Below are 22,129 nucleotides of genomic sequence, written 5' to 3' on the forward strand. Positions count from 1 at the left end.
CTTAGAACTATAATATTTTCGAGACAAAATTTGAAGTTTGATTTAATTTCCGCTGCATTGCAACAAGACAGCATTAATATCAAATGGACAGTCAACCTTTAATTATCAATTGTCAATAGATGACGAAACGTTTTATTTTAACACATGGCTGTCGTCAATAAATAACTTTAAGATATGCTATGATGCCCGAGGTAGCACACATTCGTTTTATATACGTTTCTTATACGTATCCAATATTTTTTAATCGTAAAACATTAATAAGAAACGTTTCTATAAAAACGTTTTTAAAACCATAAGGAAACATATTTTTCACGGTTCTAATATAGACAAAATAAAAACTAATTTTTATTAATTTCAAATTATATATACATATATGGTATACATACATATACATATACATACATACATATAAATATATAGGGGAGACCTGGGACAAAAGTAACATTTTTTGTATTACAGGTCACTAATTAATTATCGTTAGAGATATAAAAAAAAATTATATGTTAAAAAACTCCATTTATTGCTCTATTATTATACCTACGTTTCAATTTCAAATGATAGATATTTAAAGAACTACTATAGCTTTTCGCAAGTACGTTGATTGTTACTTTTATCCTGGGGGCCTAGGACGAAAGTAACATAGTCTGGGAATAAAAGTTCTTATTTTCGGGAAAATAAAATAAATATGACTTTTTTCAATTTAAGTCAATTTTTATTATAATCTTTTATTCAGCAAGATAACTTTCATTATAAATTTTTTTTTGTATTATATTATATTAAAATAAAAAGTAAAATAAATATTATTTATATCATCTTTGAAAAACTTAAAAGAAATAATCTTCGTTAAGCAAAATAATTATAAGTAATATCATAAAATAATTATACTCAATATCACACCAGTTTTGTACCTTTTTAAGTCTAAATAATATTTTAATTCTTAAATAATAGTCTAAAAATTGCATGATAACTACTTATACAAAAGAGATTGATATCTATTCCGAATCACAATTATGGCATACGTAATAAGAATCGCCTTTGGTACAGTTATTGTGGGTGCAGCCCTTATACTTTAAGCATTGAAACGTGTTACTTTCGTCCACAGAGTGTCGTGTTACTTTCCTCCACAAACACATTTTTTAGAATAAAAGCATTATAACCTAAATATGATGCAAGACTTAGCCAAATCAACTATAAAAACTTATGAATACATTTTAGAAGAATACACCGGCAAATAATTACGTCAATATATACACTTTAATTAGGCATAAATACGAAAAAACTAAAACAAGAAATACTTAGGTGAATAATGCAAATACACTAATTTCACTCCTGCATGTGCAACTGGCGCGATCGTTCTACAACAATTAGCTGAAAAGGAAAAGAATCGGGGCGTACGCGTTTGGCTATATAGTACAAATTATTCAACATATTGTGTAGTTTATTACGAGGCTTGTTACTTTCATGACGTTGTTACTTTTGTCCCCGGTCTCCCCTATTTAGAAAGTTATATTTCAAATTAAAAAAGGTACTACTAAAAAAATTCTACTACTAAGAAAATAAAAAGATAGAAATTTATCCATAGAAAATTTCATTAAAGAGAAAAGAAAGAAGTAATTTTTTTTTTCGTGAACTTTTGTTCTTTGTATTTGTGTAATAAAATCACTAAAAATGGCGTGCGTTTCATTAAAGATATTTGCATATTAATGAGCGATAGAGAAAAAAATCGAAGTAGCTGGGGAAAGTAGTAGGGAAAGTCCTAGTAGGGAAAAATGAGAATCTCCGTAGATGGATAATCTGGATTAAATTGGATGAATGAAGATGTGGACAGAATCGGAAAGAAATTTCTCTAATGATTTCTCGTTTGCCCTCATCGTATCTCTTCTTTGATTCACGCGATCGATTTGCTAGAATTTCTCGAAAGAAAAAAAGAGATACATTCTTGTAATTAGGACTTGACAAATTATACAAAAATAGACTCACGTCGGACAAATCATCGAACGATCCGATTACGATTACATAACTAAGAATTTTTCTGCATTGATATAGCCAAATCCGATTGGTTTTCCCTCTCACATGGACTATTATTTTCTGAACACGTGATATGTAGAAATTAATTTTAAATTTATGTAACTACAATGATCATCGTGCTACTGTTTTACTTTGTTCCATTTAACGAGAATTTATTCAAGGAGAATTACAATTGCCAGAGAAAAAGTACAATCAGTCCCGCGAGAGAAATATATGTATTATATAATAAATCTAACGTAAGCTTTATCGCAAAACACGGTCTGTGAAATTTCTATTTCTCGACTGTTATCTGTCAACTTCGAGAGAATGGAAGGCAAGTAGAGGAAATGTAAATAATGTAAAAGTCGATGTACTCTCCAATTGATTTGAATTAAAAAGACGAGAATTTATCTATATAAATAAATATGAATATCTCTTTTATCCGAGATTTTTAGAATTTTAATTTATTTTTTAAAGAATTTTTTATTTTAGTTTTAAAAAACGCTGTAGCTTCTCATTATTTCGCGAAATTTCACGAGCAAACGAAAATTCGGACAATGGTTTATTTGCATTAAAGCTAATGTTTTTTATTTATATTTGCTGAATTTACGATTAAATAAAGAGAGAAAGGTCCTTTTGTGTTACTCATCGTCGCGCGAAGGAAAGAATCGCAAAAAATCGTCAACTGAAATGCGATGATGACGCGAACTAAAAATAGTATAAGCGGCGAGAGGCGCCAGGATGCAAATAGATAAATTCGATTTTAGCGTTATTGTGCAAGTCATCGCGATATTTCTTCAGTTTCGATAAATAACAGGCAAGCAAGGAAAAAGGCGATCTTTTTAGGTTCAGACGAAAACGATATTTTTATTTTGCGTAAATATTTGATATAAAAGAAGCTCTTATGTATTATATTATATGTAGGAGTTCCATTAGGAGTTTTACTCCGCACAAATAGGACCTGCGCAGCACTCTGGGTAAGGCTTGCTGAGATCCACTTCGCGATAACCAATTTGCTTCCCTACCGGACATTAGTATAAAGGACATCTGGAAAGAAACTATAATAATAATTGAATATTGTCGAAATTTAACGAGATCAGAAAATAAATAAAGTAAAATTAAAAAAAAGTAAATAATTTTGTAGAGAAAATTTTATTTATTATTAAATAGAGATATATGTCATTAGTGTTATTATATCTATTGCTACACAGAAGAGAAAGATGTGAAATTTGCAAATGTTAAGTAATACACAAGATATCTCTCTTATTTCGTAAATAATCGTCTTCTTGCAGTATAACTAAAATAAACCGTAGTCTCTTTTATTTATTGGCAAATAAATCATGTTATATAAATCATGTACTTTCTTGGTATCGCAATCTCAAGAAAACTCTACTCGATTGTTTCTTTTTTTAAATTTTTTTAAATTAGATGCTCAATCGTGTATCAATTATTATTGTCGCGCATTTCGTGAAAATCGATTTGCAATCAATTGCAAAGTAGAAGGTCGGGATAACTGGTTATCAAAAGCTCGTTATGTAATAACTGACTTCTTGTATAGAGAATTAAACGATCGAAAGCATCAATTAAAAGCGACGCGATTTTTTTTTTCAGGATATCACAAAGTCTTGGATCTCTATATCAGATGTAACGAGGATATATTTTACGAAGGATTAATTTGAGAAATAAAACTTGGACTCACGCGAGCATTGACATTGTATTCTCACCAGTACAATTGATCCGTAAGCATCGACGAATGTGTTCACCCACACTTAGAGTCTCGTTCTCAAACAGACAGTCACCTATGTAAATAAAATCCTGGAGTAAATAAAATCGTATCATCATTCGCATCATTCACTCATACGCTAGAAACATCATTAGCCTTATAACATTCGTTTTCGGAATATTTATTTAAAGGACAGAATCTCGCTTCTCCAAATCATTCGCGAAATCTTAAGCTGCTCCACCATGTATAATACGATATATTTCTAATTTCATGGCATCCGGATTTGCATCTCTTCTTCAATATATTTTTTTAATCACCAAATTATCACAAACTTACCTAGTGTAGCGTGAACGAATAAGCCTATCAGCAACAAGATCACGAAGTGGAGCTTCATCGTCTTTTCTCTTGCTTAGCAAAATGTCAGGAAGCGAAAGCGACAATCAGACAAATTGTAAATTATCTCTTCAGCTCTTATATATCGTTCCTCCCCTCTAGTACCGTAGAAATAAGATGCAATATATATATATATTGTTATCTTATTTCTACGATAAAAAAAACAATCGCCAACATTGCAAGGTCAATAATATATGCGGCATGTATTCTTGACCCTCGCAATGCTAGTTCTTGTATTTTTTATTGTAGAAATAAGATATAAAATATTCATATATATATTGTATCTTATTTCTATAAAAAAAAAAAAAAACAATCGCCAGCGTTGCAAGGTCTGGATCAAGAATGCATACCGAAATTATGTCTAATCGACAAACAGCTGTATTATCCATATTTATGAAGCGATTTTCAAAAATCTATTAAGATTGATAAGCTAATAATATTCACATAAGTGTATTTTCGTCTCCTTAATTTCGTCGAACTAGAAACGAAAGTAAAACATATACAAATAGAAGTATACATATATACAAAAGATTAAAAATACACGAAGATCTGCAAAAAACTTTGCTTTAAAATATAGAATTAAATTATCCCTCATAGAACCACTCATTATATGCAGACTCTTTATCAACTATTTACAACGTGTGTATCCAGCATAATATTCTTAAGCAAAACACACGTAGCTATGGATTATAATAAATTACCAGACTACACTTTCCAAGTTTAGGAGATCTCTTCGTCCCGCGAAATCTCTCGGTCCGCTATTAAAAATAGTCAATATACAAAATATTGTCTCTTATCGACATCGCGTATCTCTTGCGTGACATTTGCATAAATACGTCATGTATAAAATACCCCCGCTGAATGTGTCATCATCGTAACATTTGTTCAAAAAGAAGATCCGTCCTAATTTACTGGTCCGTCAATTTCTAAAATAGATTTACGTTGGACAAATCATCGAATCCGATTACGATTACATAACTCCAAGTTTTTCTACGTTGATTAATGTAGTGAAATCCGATTGGTTTTCCTTCTCACATGGACAATTATTTTCTAAACACGTGATATGTACAAATTAATTTTAAATTCATGTAACTACAATGGTCATCGTGCTACTGTTTTACTTTATTTCATTTCACGAGGATTTATTTAAGGAAAATTACAGTTGCCAGAGAAAAAATACAATAAATCCCGCGAGGAAAATACATGTATTATATAATAAATCTTAGTATATCGATCTCCCCTTAGTCTAGTTACACAGAAAGAAAATAAAATTTTGTCAAATCAAAATTTATATAGGTACTTAAACTAACGCGTTCATTGTTTCGTATATATGCAACAATTTATAATATTTTCTTAGAAGAATTTAATAATTTTAAATTTCAACAATATTATTATAGTCTTATTTTAATATTGTAATTGTCATTTCAAAAATACATAATTATTTAATTCTACTTTAAGAAAATTATAATCTTTGATTTAAAAATCTTATTTTCTATCTAACATTGTTTCCTTTCCATTCAAGAAAATTAAATCTTAAATCGTAAGAATATATTTTTCTTGATTGAACTATATAAAATGGCTTCATTCAAGTAAGCAATTATTGTTCAAGCAATTATATTTTTCTTTAATTAACGCAATATAATCTCACTTCAATATTTTCATGTTAAAACTAAATATATTTTCAAAACAAAAAGGTCCTTTTTTCCTGTGTATAAACATATATATCATTCTTTCATACACCTACATGTCCCAAAATATCTTCCAAAGATGTAAATCCAAATTATGATGTAAAAAAAAACGTCCAAACTATGAGTGAGCGTGCAATGCAGCTTTTAAGAGATGATGTTTTTCTCTTTTAAGAGGATGCTGGAGCCGCGGCCGAACTCCGACGGGTTAGCACCCTCATCTAAACGGAACTGAAATTGTCGGTAAAATTGTCGACAAAATTATCGATAATGTTGATAATTTTGATAGTTCTGTCACTACCGATATTAATATTTATATATGATTTATGCATTTAGAGCAACTTAGAAAGAGCACTTTGTATTGTGTTCAATATGTTGAAATTGGATAACATGTGTATTTTTACTGCTCTATCATCTCACACGCGTATCTAAGCGTATTTGAGTGTATAGATAACAGTATAACATAGACGTATATGTCCTTTATCGCATGATTTTGAACACAATTTCACGACATTGTTCATATGGACTACATGCGAAAAAAGAACAGAGAAAATAATAAATAATTTAAGATTTAATTTTATGTGTTACATGTAATTTTTGCCTCTTAATAAATATATATTTATTATAATAAATATTATACTGCTATTTATTAGATATATTTTTTTCTTTTAATATTGCAAATAAAAAAGAAATTTTATAGTATAAATTTTTATTATTATTATTTTTATATATAATATTAATATTATTATTTTTATAAAAAATTAAAACAATTATTTTGTATAACTTTTTCTGGTTAAAATATTTTTGTAGATTTTTATTTTTAGTTGACGCAATTCTTTGATATTATTTTTGTAATAAAATAATATGTAAGAGTTTATTTTCAGTTGGCGCAATTTTTTGATATCATTAATTTTTGTAGGATATATTAAAACAAATGTGGAAAGTTAAAATAAATCTTTTGTATAACATTTTGGCTAATAGTTTTCCACTTGTTCCCGTGAACTTAGCGCCTTTTTTTATCTTTCTTTGAAAAGGTTAGTTTTTTTAGGGATAGTTATAACATTAATAATATAAATAGTAATTGTAATTACTATATATAATAGTAATTATAATTATAGCTATTTTGTTCATAATAAAATTCTATTTTATTTATAATAAAATGGAAAAATAAGTATATCTTTATTAGTTCTCTAGTGCTTACTGCCGCATGATTTGCTCATCGTTGATGAGACAAAACGTGTGGCAGCGTGTGGCTGAGCCAGCAAGGCTCTTGCTTGCCATATAAAGAGTCGCGGGTTCAAGTCCCCTTAAGGCCAGACTTTATTTCTTCGATAAAGTTGGCTTCAGGTGAAATATGGTATGGGGAGTGGATTGTGAAAAGGGAAATACTTACAGTTGATGTATTTTTCTCCTCTTTTCTAATAATTGGAGATAAATTTCTGCCTTTCCGTGATATACGTTGTCCCTTAGCTGAAAATATAAAATTCTTTAATATATCCAACATAGCTATTTAATATATCATATTTATAATTATCAGAATTTAACAATTATACGAAAGGACTGTAATAATGTTGAGAAGGAATACAATGAGCTTTGAAAGAATTTCAAATTCGAAATTAGTGAGTGAGGTATTTCTTATCATCTCAGGAGATTTCTGAGAAATCTGAAAAATTATTAATAATATATATATATATATATATATATTTTTTATTTAAATGTGTTATGTGAACATATTAATTATGTAAATATTTTATGAATTAAAACAATCATGATCAGACAAAATTATTAGATTAGTTAAGAGTTAGTTAAATTAATTAAAGAAATAACTCATAATAATAAAGCAATTAATGATATTAATAATTTTTATATATATACATATATGTATATATATACATACATACATACATATATATATATATATATATATATATATATATATATATATATATATATATATATATATATATGTATGTATATATATACATATATGTATATATATAAAAATTATTAATATCATTAATTGCTTTATTATTATGAGTTATTTCTTTAATTAATTTAACTGACTCTTAACTAATCTAATAATTTTGTCTGATCATGATTGTTTTAATTCATAAAATATTTACATAATTAATATGTTCACATAACACATTTAAATAAAATATATATATATATATATATATATATTATTAATAATTTTTCAGATTTCTCAGAAATCTCCTGAGATGATAAGAAATACCTCACTCACTAATTTCGAATTTGAAATTCTTTCAAAGCTCATTGTATTCCTTCTCAACATTATTACATATATTATTACATATATATATATATATATATGTACATATATTATTACATATATATATATATATATATATATATATATATATATATATATAAACACATTAATTATGTAAGTATTTCTTGAACCAAACTAATAGTAATAAAAATAGTATATATTATGTGCTTACACTAAATTATTTCCATCATTTACGGAATCTTTATAAATTTCTGCTTTTCCGTGATATACGTTGTCCCTTAGCTGAAAATATAAAATTCTTTAATATATCCAACATAGCTATTTAATATATCATATTTATAATTATCAGAATTTAACAATTATACACAAGGACTGTAATAATGTTGAGAAGGAATACAATGAACTTTGAAAGAATTTCAAATCAAGTGGATTACTTACTGTTGTTACATTCTCCTCTTCCTATTTCTGGAGGCTTGCCAATGCCCTATTTAGGGTCCGCCACTGTTATTGGCACAGTGGGGATATTAGTATTTACCAGAGGGATCTTGGGGGATGTGGTCACTCTACGCACGCGAATACATCCACCGGCACTTATTTCGTCAGCGAGCGAGCTTTCAAGGATCCTCCATGGCAATCAGCATTGCATCCATCGAGCGTGATACCATCATCGCTCTGGAGTCGCATATCACTGTGTTAAAAAGCAACATTAGATGTGAGGTCTAGATAGCTCAGTGGTCTAGAGCAGTTGCCCGGAAAGCGAAAGACTTGGGTTCGATTCCCGATCCAGCCACTTGCACCACACATATTTTTCTAATCCACGAATATTGTTTTCTAACAATTTTACGTTGGGCTGAAAGGTACACACGTATAAAAATAATAATATTAATTATGATATTAATTGAAAAAAAAAATATTTATATATATGAAGCACCACAAAAATTATATTAGAAATTATAAAAAATTATAAACTAATTACGTGTTATTAAAATTTTTGTTAATTCTTATTCGAGTAATTTATGGGTGATAAAAATCTGTGATTGTAACAGTCATATACACATTCAGATATAAATTATATGATAACAATACATTAATAAAGGAGAAATTGCCCTGGCACAGAATAATTTTAAAATTAAGAAATATATTAAATTCCAAAAAATTTGTGTAAATGCTCTCTCTACAGGATATTCTGTGGAGCTTCATATATATTAATATTGTTTTTTTCAATTAATATTATAATTAATATTATTATTTTTATAAATTTCTATATAAATATAATATTTTCTTTTTTTTCAAACGTCTGCAACATAAAGAATATTATAAATAATTTTAAAATTATTAAATATATATTGGTATCATATAATATTATATTCATACTTACTAGTTCTAATTTTATTTTCGGTTGCTTTTTGGAATTTTATATATTTCTTAATTTTAAAATTATTCTGTGCCAGGGCAATTTCTCCTTTATTAATGTATTGTTATCATATAATTTATATCTGAAAGTATATGACTGTCACAATCACAGATTTTTATGACCCATAAATTACTCGAATAAGAATTAACAAAAATTTTAATAACTTAGGTAATTAGTTTATAATGTTTTATAATTTCTAATATAATTTTCTCATTTATTATAGCGCTATCTATTTGACAATTTATATGTATGTATAAACATTCCTCCTCTCTCTTAATAATATTATTTATATAGAAACTCAATCCTCTTACATTAGAAATATATTTGTAAGAACCTGAATGCAAATAAAATAACAATAATAATAATAGTATAATAAATTAATCAAGAGATACAGTAGTGTCTCGCGCCAAGTTTGCGTGCAATGCATCGGGTATCTCCGCATTGTTAATTGCGAGAATATAGAAAATTATTAAAATAAGATTATCGAAAGACGAATATTTAACAAAATATCATATTTTATGTCAAAATGTGACAGAATGAAGCATAAAATATCCTCGTAAGCCATTCAATTTTTTGCTGCTTACTCCAAGAATTTTTTATAGCAAGTATTACGAGAAATCGATCTGTGTGTAAAAAAATTATCCATTTTAAAAAAGTAAATCCATTTTAAAAAAGTAATAATAATTTCAAAAATCCTCCACCTGGAATAAAAACCTGCCTACCACAAAACGTTTTCCTTGAAAGCCTATAACTTTTTGAAAATTTGAAACACTTAAAATAATACAATAAACATAACAATAAAAAACAAAATAAAATAACAAAAGAGACACAATAAAATAAATATAATAATAACTTACTTAAATTATTATTAGGTATTTTATTCGATACATGTATTATATAATCTGCAAAAGAAAAAGAAAACCATAAAATTAAAAAATGTTTCATATACAATCATATATATATATATATATATATATATATATATATATATATATATATATACAGGGTGTCATGCAGATTTTAGCCCATACGAAGTAAGGAGGTAGATTGGCTCAAATTAAGAAGGAAGGACTTGTACTGCTTTGTGATATTCGCAATAATTAACGAAAAATTAAATAAAGAATATCGGCCAATCTGCGTGAGTAGAAGCGCGCGGCGACGAGAGTCGTCCCACTGTAATCTTATACTAGGCGCGCGGCGAAGCGATGGGCGGATCGCTCTCCGAGACATGATGGTGGCGTGCGATATATCGCAATACCGCGCCGAAAAATGACCCGTCCTTTTAGTGGCGAGAAAATGATGCGCTATTATTTCCACACCACCTTGCGGTAGATAGCATGGTGCGCTTTTTTTATAGTGGTTTCCCCCATAGGCCTATTCCACTATCAATTTAAATATTTGTGAAAATTGTTCAAAATGCCGTTACTGTACGCTGAATGTATCGTAAATGTAAAAAATTGATGATGACAGTACCTTCACAAAAATTGATCCGTGGTTGAAAATTCCTCGATAAAATGTGTTACACACGTTGGTAATGATACGGACGTAATCCATTACACGTAAAGCGTGATGTACTGCGTAACGCGAAAAATTCGTGTGTCACATGACGTACGCTAGTTCCAGGATTTTCATAAAATGCTTCCAGAATCCTTTCTTCATCTCGTACACGAAAACGCACTGCTGGACCGGTTATCCCGATATTATGCACGATACCCAGTTTCACATAATTATTAAACAACACGTAAAACTGTACGTCCACTTGGTTTTTGTGCACGCCTGGAAAATCATTCCACGTAAATTACGGCCGCGCGATAAGTATTTTCTCCCGCTAGCCCGTATGCCACAATCATATCCGTATATTCCTGCAGAGTACACTTCATTTTCACTGTTAATTTACTAGCGTGCGTCATGTGGCACACGAATTTGGTTTTTCGCGATACGCAGTACATCACGCTTTACGTGCAATGGATTACGTCCGTATCATTACCAACGTGTGCAATACATTTTATCGAGGGATTTTCAACCACGGATCAATTTTTGTGAAGGTACTGTCATCATTAATTTTTTACATTTACGATACATTCAGCGTACAGTAAAATTTTGAACAATTTTCACAAATATTTAAATTGAAAGTGGAATAGGCCTATGGGGGAAACCATTATAAAGAAAGCGCACCATGCTATCTACCGCAAGGTGGTGTGGAAATGATAGCGCATCATTTTCTCGCCACTAAAAGGACGGGTCATTTTTCGGCGCGGTATTGCGATATATCGCACGCCACCATCATGTCTCGGAGAGCGATCCGCCCATCGCTTCGCCGCGCGCCTAGTATAGGATTACAGTGGGACGACTCTCGTCGCCGCGCGCTTCTACTCACGCAGATTGGCCGATATTCTTTATTTAATTTTTCGTTAATTATTGCGAATATCACAAAGCAGTACAAGTCCTTCCTTCTTAATTTGAGCCAATCTACCTCCTTACTTCGTATGGGCTAAAATCTCCATGACACCCTGTATATACACTATATACATATATCACATATATATGTAAATTATATATTTAATATATTTAATTTATTACATATCACGTGTTTAGAAAATAATAGTCCATGTGAGAGGGAAAATTAATCGGATTTCGCTATATCAATGCAGAAAAATTCTTAGTTATGTAATCGTAATCGGATCGTTCGATGATTTGTCCGACGTAAATCTATTTTTGTATAATTTGTCAAGTTCTAATTACAAGAATGTATCGGATGATCTTTTTTTTCTTTCGAGAAATTCTAGCAAATTGATCGCGTGAATCAAAGAAGAGATACGGTGAGGACAAACGTAGAGAAATTTCTTTCCGATTCTACTCACATCTTCATTCATCCAATTTAATCCAGATTATCCGTCTTCGGAGATTCTCATTTTTCCCTAGCTACTTCGATTTTTTCTCTATCGCATATTAACATGCAAATATCTTTAATAAAACGCACGCCATTTTTAATGATTTTATTACACAAATACAAAGAACAAAAGTTCATGAAAAAAAATTTCTTCTTTCTTTTCTTTTTAATGAAATTTTCTATGGATAAATTTCTATCTTTTTATTTTTTTAGTAGTAGAATTTTTTTAGTAGTACCTCTTTTAATTTGGAATATAACTTTCTAAATAGGGGAGACCAGGGACAAAAGTAACAACGTCATGAAAGTAACAAGCCTCGTAATAAACTACACAATACGTTGAATAATTTGTACTACGTAGTCAAACACGTACGCCCCGATTCTCTAACTTTTCAGCCAATTGTTGTAGAACGATCGCGCCGGTTGCACATACAGGAGTGAAATTAGTGTATTTGCATTATTCATCTAAGTATTTCTTGTTTTAGTTTTTTCGTATTTATGCCTAATTAAAGTGTATATATTGACGTAATTATTTGCCGGTGTATTCTTCTAAAATGTATTCATAAGTTTTTATAGTTGATTTGGCTAAGTCTTGCATCATATTTAGGTTATAATGCTTTTACTCTAAAAAAATGTGTTTGGGGATAAAAGTAACACGACACTTTGTGGACGAAAGTACACGTTTCAATGCTTAAAGTATAAGGGCTGCACCCACAATAACTGTATCAAAGGCGATTCTTATTACGTATGCCATAATTCTGATTCGGAATAGATACCAATCTCTTTTGTATAAGTAGTTATCATACAATTTTTACATTATTATTTAGAATTAAACTATTATTTAGACTTAAAAAAGTACAAGACTGGTGTGATATTAAGTATAATTATTTTATGATATTACTTATAATTATTTTGCTTAACGAAGATTATTTCTTTTAAGTTTTTCAAGGATAATAAAAATAAATATTTATTTTATTTTTTATTTTAATATAATATAATACAAATTTATAAAAAAGTTATCTTGCTTAATAAAAGATTATAATAAAAGTTGCCTTAAATTGAAAAAAGTCATATTTATTTTATTTTCCCGAAAATAAGAACTGGTACTTTTATCCCCAGACTATGTTACTTTCGTTCCAGGCCCCCAGGATAAAAGTAACAATCAACGTACTTGCGAAAAGCTATAGTAGCTCTTTGAATATCTGTCATTTGAGATTGAAACATAGGTATAATAATAGAGCAATGAATGGAGTTTTTTAACATATAATCTTTTTTTTTATATCTCTAACGATAATTAATTAGTGACCTATAATACAAAAAATGTTACTTTTATCCCCGGTCTCCCCTATATCATTTAATATATGGATGGACTGAATAAGTCACAAAAGGAGACCGGAGTATTACAAAATTATTTTCAATTATATTTCATGTAATTAAAGTGTTTATCACTTTTTTGGAAAAAGTAATTGATTTATAGCGGAAGAAAGAGAGAATTTGATTGGATGCACTAATGCACACTGGCGCATATAAAAATTGTCGTATATAAAATTACAATAGTATAATTAAAATAATAAAGTAATTAATATTATAAGTTTTTTATATCATATTATATTCTATATCATATTAAGTATATTATGTTAAGTTAATATTAAGTAAAGTTATATTATATACGTTATTATATTAAAAGGTTATTCACAATACAAATAACGATAATAATGACACGTACAATTATTTTATTGATTTTAGTTATTTATGTGCTATTGGAAATTTGTATTTATTTATACTAGAAATACTAAATTTATACTAAGAACGTTACGTATTGATTCAAACTGCATTATATGAATGTCACAGAAAACGTATAAATCAAACGACGCGGTAGCGTCGTGACGCCAAGTACATAAAAAACAGGATCCGAGCATTGAGAGTCACTGCTCTCGATCGACGCGGCGCTACCAAGTAGCTTATCCGGAATTTCACATCATATAAAATTTCGATTAAGATATTTCAGAAACTAAGACCTTAAGAAAAAATCTAACGGCACTTTTATTATATAATGTGAATATAAGCTTTCGATTGCGACCAGTTTGAATAAAATCGGTGCAGTCAATCCCGAGAAATAATGATCGTAAATCAAAATTGTGACATTTTACGTTATCCCGGATTTTCTCCAGTCTCACGTACGTATGCTCGCACGCACACAAGCAAAGCGAGTTTGTCCCTCAAACAGCGTTCACATCGTGCGTATACGATTATACGGTATGTAAAAGGCTTTAACAAGTTATATGTTGTGTGAAATTATTAATGTATAGTGCGGAATAGTGTATAACAAGGAAGAGAAGTGACACGTTAAGCAGTTAGGTTATTAAACACAGATTAATAATAAATAAATAAGAATGATAAAAATAAAAATAATAATAATAAATAAATAAGTAAATAAATAAAACTATAGTGCGGAACAAGGAAGAGAAGTGACATATTAAAGGTTATTATCAAGCGGCGCGGTAGCGTCGCGACGCCAAGTACATTCATTATATAATAAAAATACAAACTTGTGTGTGTGACACTTAACAACAATCAAGTGGATTGTGAAAAATTCATCAAAAAGTAAAAATATTGTAAAATTTTTTTCATTATCTGTTTAGACATAATATATTTTGACATATTATATATTAATCTTAATAAAGAGAATAGACAGTTATCATTTTGTGGAATATAATTATGTAATTTATAATTATATATATATATATATATATATATATATATATATGTGTGTGTGTGTGTGTGTGTGTATGTGTGTAGAAATTTACATATTTGATTGCGCGACCATTTATAGTTACATAGACATTTATTACATTTGCCTGCGTAGACAAATATAGTTACGCAGAAATATTCCCTACATGTATAATTATATATATAAATTATATAAGACGTCATGGTCAGAGTCCGGATCTTGGTGTCGTTTTCTCCACTCCAAGTGCATGCTAGCGGCTGAACGCCGCGAAAAGCAGTACCGTCTATGCCGGTCTAATGATGGTAGCAAAGAGGGTACTGTCGCGTAGGAAATAAATATATATATTAACATAGAATATATGTTTATTTAATATTATACATAATATATAAAATAACATAATAAAATAATATATATGTATATATTATATAAAATATAAAATAATATAATAAATTATTATATTTTCTTTTTCTACGCGACGGTGCTACCATCACTAGACCGGCTTAGACGGTACTGCTTTTCGCGACGCTCGGTTGCTAGCATGCACATGGAGTGAGAAAAATGGCACCAAGATCCGGTTTCTCAGTCATGGTAACACATGATCAGATTGATCATTCGAAGTCAGTTACTATTATGATCGCTAGCCAAAATGCACTACCGCGTTACTTATCGTTTGATTCAAACTGCATCATATGAATATCACAAAAAATTGTGTACCAATAGTGGATTTTGAAAAGCATACGTAGTAACACAATCTTACGAACGAATTGTCATAATTACATATTAATAAAAGATATAGCAAATATTTAAGTGAATTCGATTATACGCTGCGTGTGCTTGAATATGGCTGAAAATGTTACAAAATCTATAATTCTATAACTTCTTTGATCGTTTGTAATTTGATTGTGGTTATTTTTTTATCGACGTTTTTCTACTATAATATTAGTGCAAAAGGAAAGCTGATAATAATTATATTCCTGTGTTCGCTATACAATCCAATGAATATGTATCATTTTGCATTGTCATTTGTTCTCCTAAAAAAAAATAGAAATTATTTACTTACTAAGAATTCCCTAATTTAATCTTAAGATATATACTGTGATCGTGACTATAAAGAGAAATCTAACAACATAATATTAGAGGATAATAACTTGCGATTCGTTAAAACTGAGTTTTAAAGAATTTATCGAAAATATATGTATATACGTATATGAATTAATATCAATTCGATTAACGCATCAGAATTAGTAGAGTAAGAAAAACAACTAATTGAGGATTCAACGGAAACCGATTGAGTGCAAACGTTTACGAAAAATGCAAATTATGTTTGGAACAATTTTATGTGTTTTATTGAAAGGTTTAGTATTGACAAAGGCAACTACCACTTTTATACCGAAGGATTATACTCCTTCAAAGCCTCCAGGAAGAAAGTGTTTCCATGTGTCCGGATTTAAATTTCACGCAGGTAAGAGATATTTTTGGCTTGATTAACTAACAATTGAATGTTATTGCAGTAGTGTAACTAAAAATGAATGATGATAAATTATATATTCTACCTATAATGAGATAAGATAAAATAAAACAATTGAATATGAAAGATAAAAGTATGTACGATGTTGTAAAAAAAAGATGGATAAAGTTTCGAAATTTTGATTACAAATGGATATTATATAGTATATTAAATTTAATTAAAACGGTATTTTAAAATTTGATTGTATTATTTTATTTCTCTCTCTCTCCATATATATATATATATATAATTATTATTTCTAAAAATAACAATTTTTAAAATTAACGAAGTTTTCTGTCTACTATCTGCTACATTAATATATACATACGATGGCACTTCAACAGATTTTTATGTTATTTTTCTTCAATTTTTAAAATTTCTTTATTTTCCTAGATATATATAATAATATTTATTGATATACAATAGTAAGCTTTATACTAATGTAGATTTTATTTTATGAAATTAATTTAGAAAGATAGCATCATTTTTGTGTGTTAAGGATAATTATATAACGGAACAGAGCTATTAAATATCGAGATAGAAAATCTGTCTAATAAAAGAATCATTCATCATTCTTGAAATTGTAGGGGGAGTTCCCCTAGCGCTGGACGGCACCTAGTACCGGACATATGTCATATCTATGCGAATAAAAACGCGATTGGGTGATCATTTCGGTGATAGGGCGGAAAGAGTATAGTGATCCACGTGCAGGATGCGACACACTCCAGATTTGCATACGCAAGCTAAGAGGACTGTTAATCGATGCGTTTGAAGATAAAACGTTGCATTGTATAATTTAGAAACAGGTCATACTTACGAAGATTTGTTGTCTACAATACGTGTTCTTGTATTATGAAGTATTTTGATAAATAGTTTTCAAATATCTATGTGCTTCTTGCATAAAGTAAACTAGTTTTTACGAATTCGTTATTTTTTAATACATTTTTTGTCCCCTGGCTCGGACAGAATATTTTGTTCTAACCTTGCCAGACACTAAAAATGTCAGTATTGCATGTCTGTGAAGAAATAAGTTTAAAAAGACGAATCGATCAAAGAAGATAAAAAAACTAGAACACTAACATCTAAACATACAAACGATGATACTACCTGTGTAATTTGCCTAGAGAGCAATGAAAAAAATTGAATTCAATGCTCCAACTGCTAGGAATGGGCTCACGAGGCATATGCTGATATTCCTGAGTGTTCTGATAATTATATTTGTGATCATTATAAATTATTTTGAAGTTATACGGTGTTTAGGGGATCCATTTTAACCATGTCCTGTACTAGACGCCACTTCAAGATCGTACAAAATTTTATACCAAAGTTTGACACTGATTTAAATGTTATATTATAGAAAAGTTGATTATTCCGTTCATTTATTCTCATTTCTAATATTGTTAACTAATAATTAATGCAAAATATAAAAGAAATAAAATACATTTTTTAAATTTATCTACGAAAAACCTTAAGTGTCCGCTACTAGGGGAACTCCCCCTATCTATTAACGCTAATATTTCGATCGACAATATATTCAATAACTATCGCTAGAATTTATATTAATTTTCATTGTACATATATCAATTTATATACAATTATATCCACATATATTTATCGAGGCATTATCGGTTTATACTATCGGTTTATATTTATTATTTCCTGGATTTGTTTATGTTAAAAATATAACGACATTCGAAACAATTCGAGAAAAATCTTGACAAGGTAATAAATAAAAGAATTTATATAATTCTATGACTAATAATTAATAACTAAAGAAACAATATTTTTAACCTTTTTATTCTCGAAGTACAAACATTAATAAAACTTTAGTAATATCGGCAAATTTTTGTAAAGAAATTTGAGTTGCTGTAAAATGAGAAGAGTTGCTGTAAAATGAGAAGAGTTATCTAACCTATCGTGAGAAAGAATCAAATCGTTACACAAAATTGTTTTAATAATTGCAAAGTGCTACACTTTCACTTGTACTACTTGCTAAAAGCTGTTATGAATCTTCATTGACTCTCGTTAACCTGTACATTGATTTTCTTTTTGACATGAGTTATGTTTGATATACAAGATCTTTAAAAAAATAAATAAAAAATAGATTTTACGATATGAATAAAATTACATCACATTCAATTTATATCATGTAGGAATGGTTTATATCAAACCGGTATTATTAAACAAACAAAAAACGAATGGCAATTTTTCGTTTAATTTTATAATTTATATAATTTATCATTAAAAGCACCAGAAACAACCGCTTCAACGATACTCACTTAATTCTTTTCGTATGTTATACTTTATGAAGGATATTTCAATGTCCGAGAAAAGTGATCATCATATACTAAATTTCAAATCTGACCGGAGTCATTCTGATAGTATGACTGTGAGGAACGAGCGAGAAGTCGATGAAGTTACACTTGCAAACATTTCTATCAACCCAGAATCTATCGGTAAGTTGCAAAAAAATGCATAAAACATTAATAACAAAATCTATGACGAAAAAGTGTAAATATATTTTAAATTCAAGAGAGAGTGTAAATCAAATCTGAAAATATCTTCCAGTAGTGAGAAGAATATAAATTCTAATTCCGTCCAAAAAAGAAATAGAAAAGCATAATATAAACATAACATTGTACATGAAAATTGTCATAATTTAATGTAAAGTTAATTTTATTAATTTGCTACTCTGTTTTAAAGCAATCGCAAATATTATACTTCTGATTTCTTAAGCTATAGGAATTTTTCGAAAAGTACTTGTCACTTTATTAAAAGTTATTTATTCGTTTTGTTTATGAATTAACGATTACTTTTCTTAATCTTGAATGACGCAAAAAATTCTTATATTAATTTTTAAAGGTCAAAACTGTGCTAATTTCCATACTTTGTAGTTTACATTTATTTTTTCTCTTTCCTTTATTTTCACATTAAATTGTTTTTTCTGATTTACTGATATAATCCACTTAATCTTATATATAATTATGTTAATATATACGATCTTGAAATCTCTGGAAAGCAGATTGAGCAAGCCAACATCTCTCAGAGCATTTGTACAATTCGACAGTCAATTCACAGAAAAAGTGAACGACAATTTTTGTGACATTGAGGTAAGGAATCTAAATTCTCAGTTTGTATTCTTTCATTTTTCTCTCTTTTTCTTAAATTCAACGACATAAATATATCAAAATATTAATTCTGTTGTAATTTTGTTAAATATAAAATGGCTAAAATTTTTTCACAGATGGAACCAACCTGAATTTACCGATGAAATAATACAAGGGTACACAGTGCAATGTTTTTTCATCGAGGACTTAAAAGAGATTCAAACCTGCGACGATAAAAATATCGCAACTACAAAATTGGAGCACACGGTGCACAATCTAATATCTAACACGACATATTATTTTCGAGTACGTGCGCATACTAAAATTGTTGCTGGTCCTTACACGGATTTAATCAATGTGTCGACTACACATGAAAATCCAATACCTAAATTATTAATCACAACGATTCTAGGTATAAAAATATTGGACGTGGATTTAAGCATTACTTATAATTTCCTAACGTCATAGTACGTATACTGATAAAAAAAATAGTTATAATTATCATAAATTATTTTTAACACTAACTATAAAATTAAAGTTATTATTATTATGTACAAGTTTATTATTATTAACATTATAGTAGTCATAACTATAAAATTAGATCTCAACTATAATTTTTTTACTATACAATTATAGTTGGTTCCTTTTTTTCAGCTCAGAAAGAAATGTCGCTTATTCGATACAAGACAATAGAATTTATTGGACTGAAAGAAGAGACCTAAAAACGTTGAAGATTAATGAAAATAAAATTACAATAATAGCTAGCTTTCATTTTGATTTTCATAATATCTGCATTGATTGGGTAGCAAGAAATTTATATTTCACCTATTACTTGTCAGGCTACACACATATTGTAAAGTTCGACTTAACAATGTGGGAAAATGGCATAATTAAATTTGATGAGATTTTCAAATCAGAAATTTATATTTACCGTTTAAGTATATCACCGTCTATGAGGTACGTTTACTACCGTTAACCTGAAAAAATAATTTTCCATTAAAGATTTATGCAAATTTGTAAATTTTCTATAATTTTACATTGTTTTATAATTAATATCATAAGTAAAAAAATAATTAGTTATTATATAATTATAAGAGTTTCGAAATTTTACTACATACAAGTTTCAGTTTTTGTTAAAATAATGTTTTATAATGAGTAAAATAATTATATATTTTTTAGAATTTTATATTCCCTATCAGACAATCAGATGACTGATGTATATATAATGCAATATGATCTCGATGGAAAAAATGAGCAAATTGTTCAGATAAATTCATCTTCTTGCCTATGGCATTATAGGAATTCTTATCGTGATATAATAATTGATGACATGAATAATGAGGAGCCGTTAATTTACTGGTTAAGTGATGATTACATATTTATGACAGACATTAACATTTCTAAGTGCAATACGATTTTACACAAGGAAGACATAAGTGATAACATTTACTTCCACTCCATGACGATTGACAAAACAAACATTTACATTTTAGCAAGAAATTTTTGGGAATGTACTGTCTACGTTTTGAAAAAGAAATATGCAAGTCTCAAAAGCGTCTCAAATGCAGCCGAATATGTTGAAAAGATAATAATAAGATCAGATAAAAGGCTTTATAATATTTACGCTTTTGATAAATCAACCATATCCTCCGATGAGATGTCTGACACCCGAAAAAGTTTATAATTTTGAGAATGTGACTACAACGGCAAACAGCATTGTTGTGAATCTTCTGGAGCCGGTTGTAAAGAGTGGATGCAAAAAATATAATTTAGCAATTACTGTATATAATATCTCTGTAAGCCATTGTTCGGACAACAACCTCAACAAGTCTGAGAAATTCAATGTGCAGACGTACGAGCGATATTACGAGATTCAGAACTTAACACCATTTACAGAGTACAAGTTGAAGTTTACTTTAAGCAATTTTTACTTTAATCAATTATCAATAAATCCATTTGATTCGAATGTGATACCAATAAAAACTAATTCGGGCAAGCTTAATGCACCAGAAAACATAAGTGTTCTAGCTTTGACGCCTACTATAGCAGTAGTTCATTGGATGCCACCCAAGAAGATGAACTGCGTGGCCGTGACCTACGAAGTGCATTGGAAGTCAGTTACGTTAGTGAACGGCACGCAACAAAAGGGCAAACAATTTATCAATGTGCCGAAACTTATGGCAGACGGCAGATTTTTCACAAAGATTAACTTGTCACTACCAGTACAATATTACTTGATATACGTGCGTGTGTACCCAATTAATTTCAGCGATTTCTACAACGAGAGTTTAAGCAAGATCGTTCACATATACTCAGAACCAAACAATATTACTTTGAGCGGCGTCAACATAAATAGCATGAACATTTCATGGATCATCTCAAACATTAATCTGACGATCTTTTTTACACTAGAGTACAAAG

General features: G+C 29.0%; 1 protein-coding gene, 1 long non-coding RNA gene and 1 pseudogene across 3 annotated transcripts; 2 read left to right on the top strand and 1 right to left on the bottom strand.

Moving 5' to 3' along the window:
* Positions 1-2,948: 2,948 nt before the first annotated feature.
* LOC145965782 (uncharacterized) lies at positions 2,949-4,124 on the bottom strand (annotated as a pseudogene).
* Positions 4,125-16,334: 12,210 nt separating this feature from the next.
* On the top strand, positions 16,335-19,691 carry LOC145965430 (uncharacterized). 2 transcript variants are annotated; one of them, XR_014436708.1, is made up of 3 exons: positions 16,335-16,556; positions 18,913-19,057; positions 19,621-19,691. It is a non-coding gene; the product is annotated as an uncharacterized LOC145965430 (long non-coding RNA). The 2 variants fall into 2 exon arrangements; XR_014436709.1 differs by having other exon boundaries at positions 19,624-19,685.
* A 146-nt stretch (positions 19,692-19,837) lies between these two features.
* Positions 19,838-21,405, top strand: LOC145965668 (proto-oncogene tyrosine-protein kinase ROS-like; the record flags this gene model as incomplete). Its single annotated transcript, XM_083089319.1, has 3 exons — positions 19,838-20,169; positions 20,345-20,665; positions 20,888-21,405. Coding segments are annotated over 3 exons (1,158 nt in total), but the record flags the coding sequence as incomplete, so codon positions are not given.
* Between the last annotated feature and the right edge of the window lie 724 nt (positions 21,406-22,129).

This window comes from Camponotus vicinus, unplaced genomic scaffold (assembly GCF_025532165.1).
Source record: "Camponotus vicinus isolate PSW18456_S1 unplaced genomic scaffold, iyCamVici1.0 SCAF_14, whole genome shotgun sequence".
Taxonomy (NCBI): Eukaryota; Metazoa; Arthropoda; class Insecta; order Hymenoptera; family Formicidae; genus Camponotus; species Camponotus vicinus.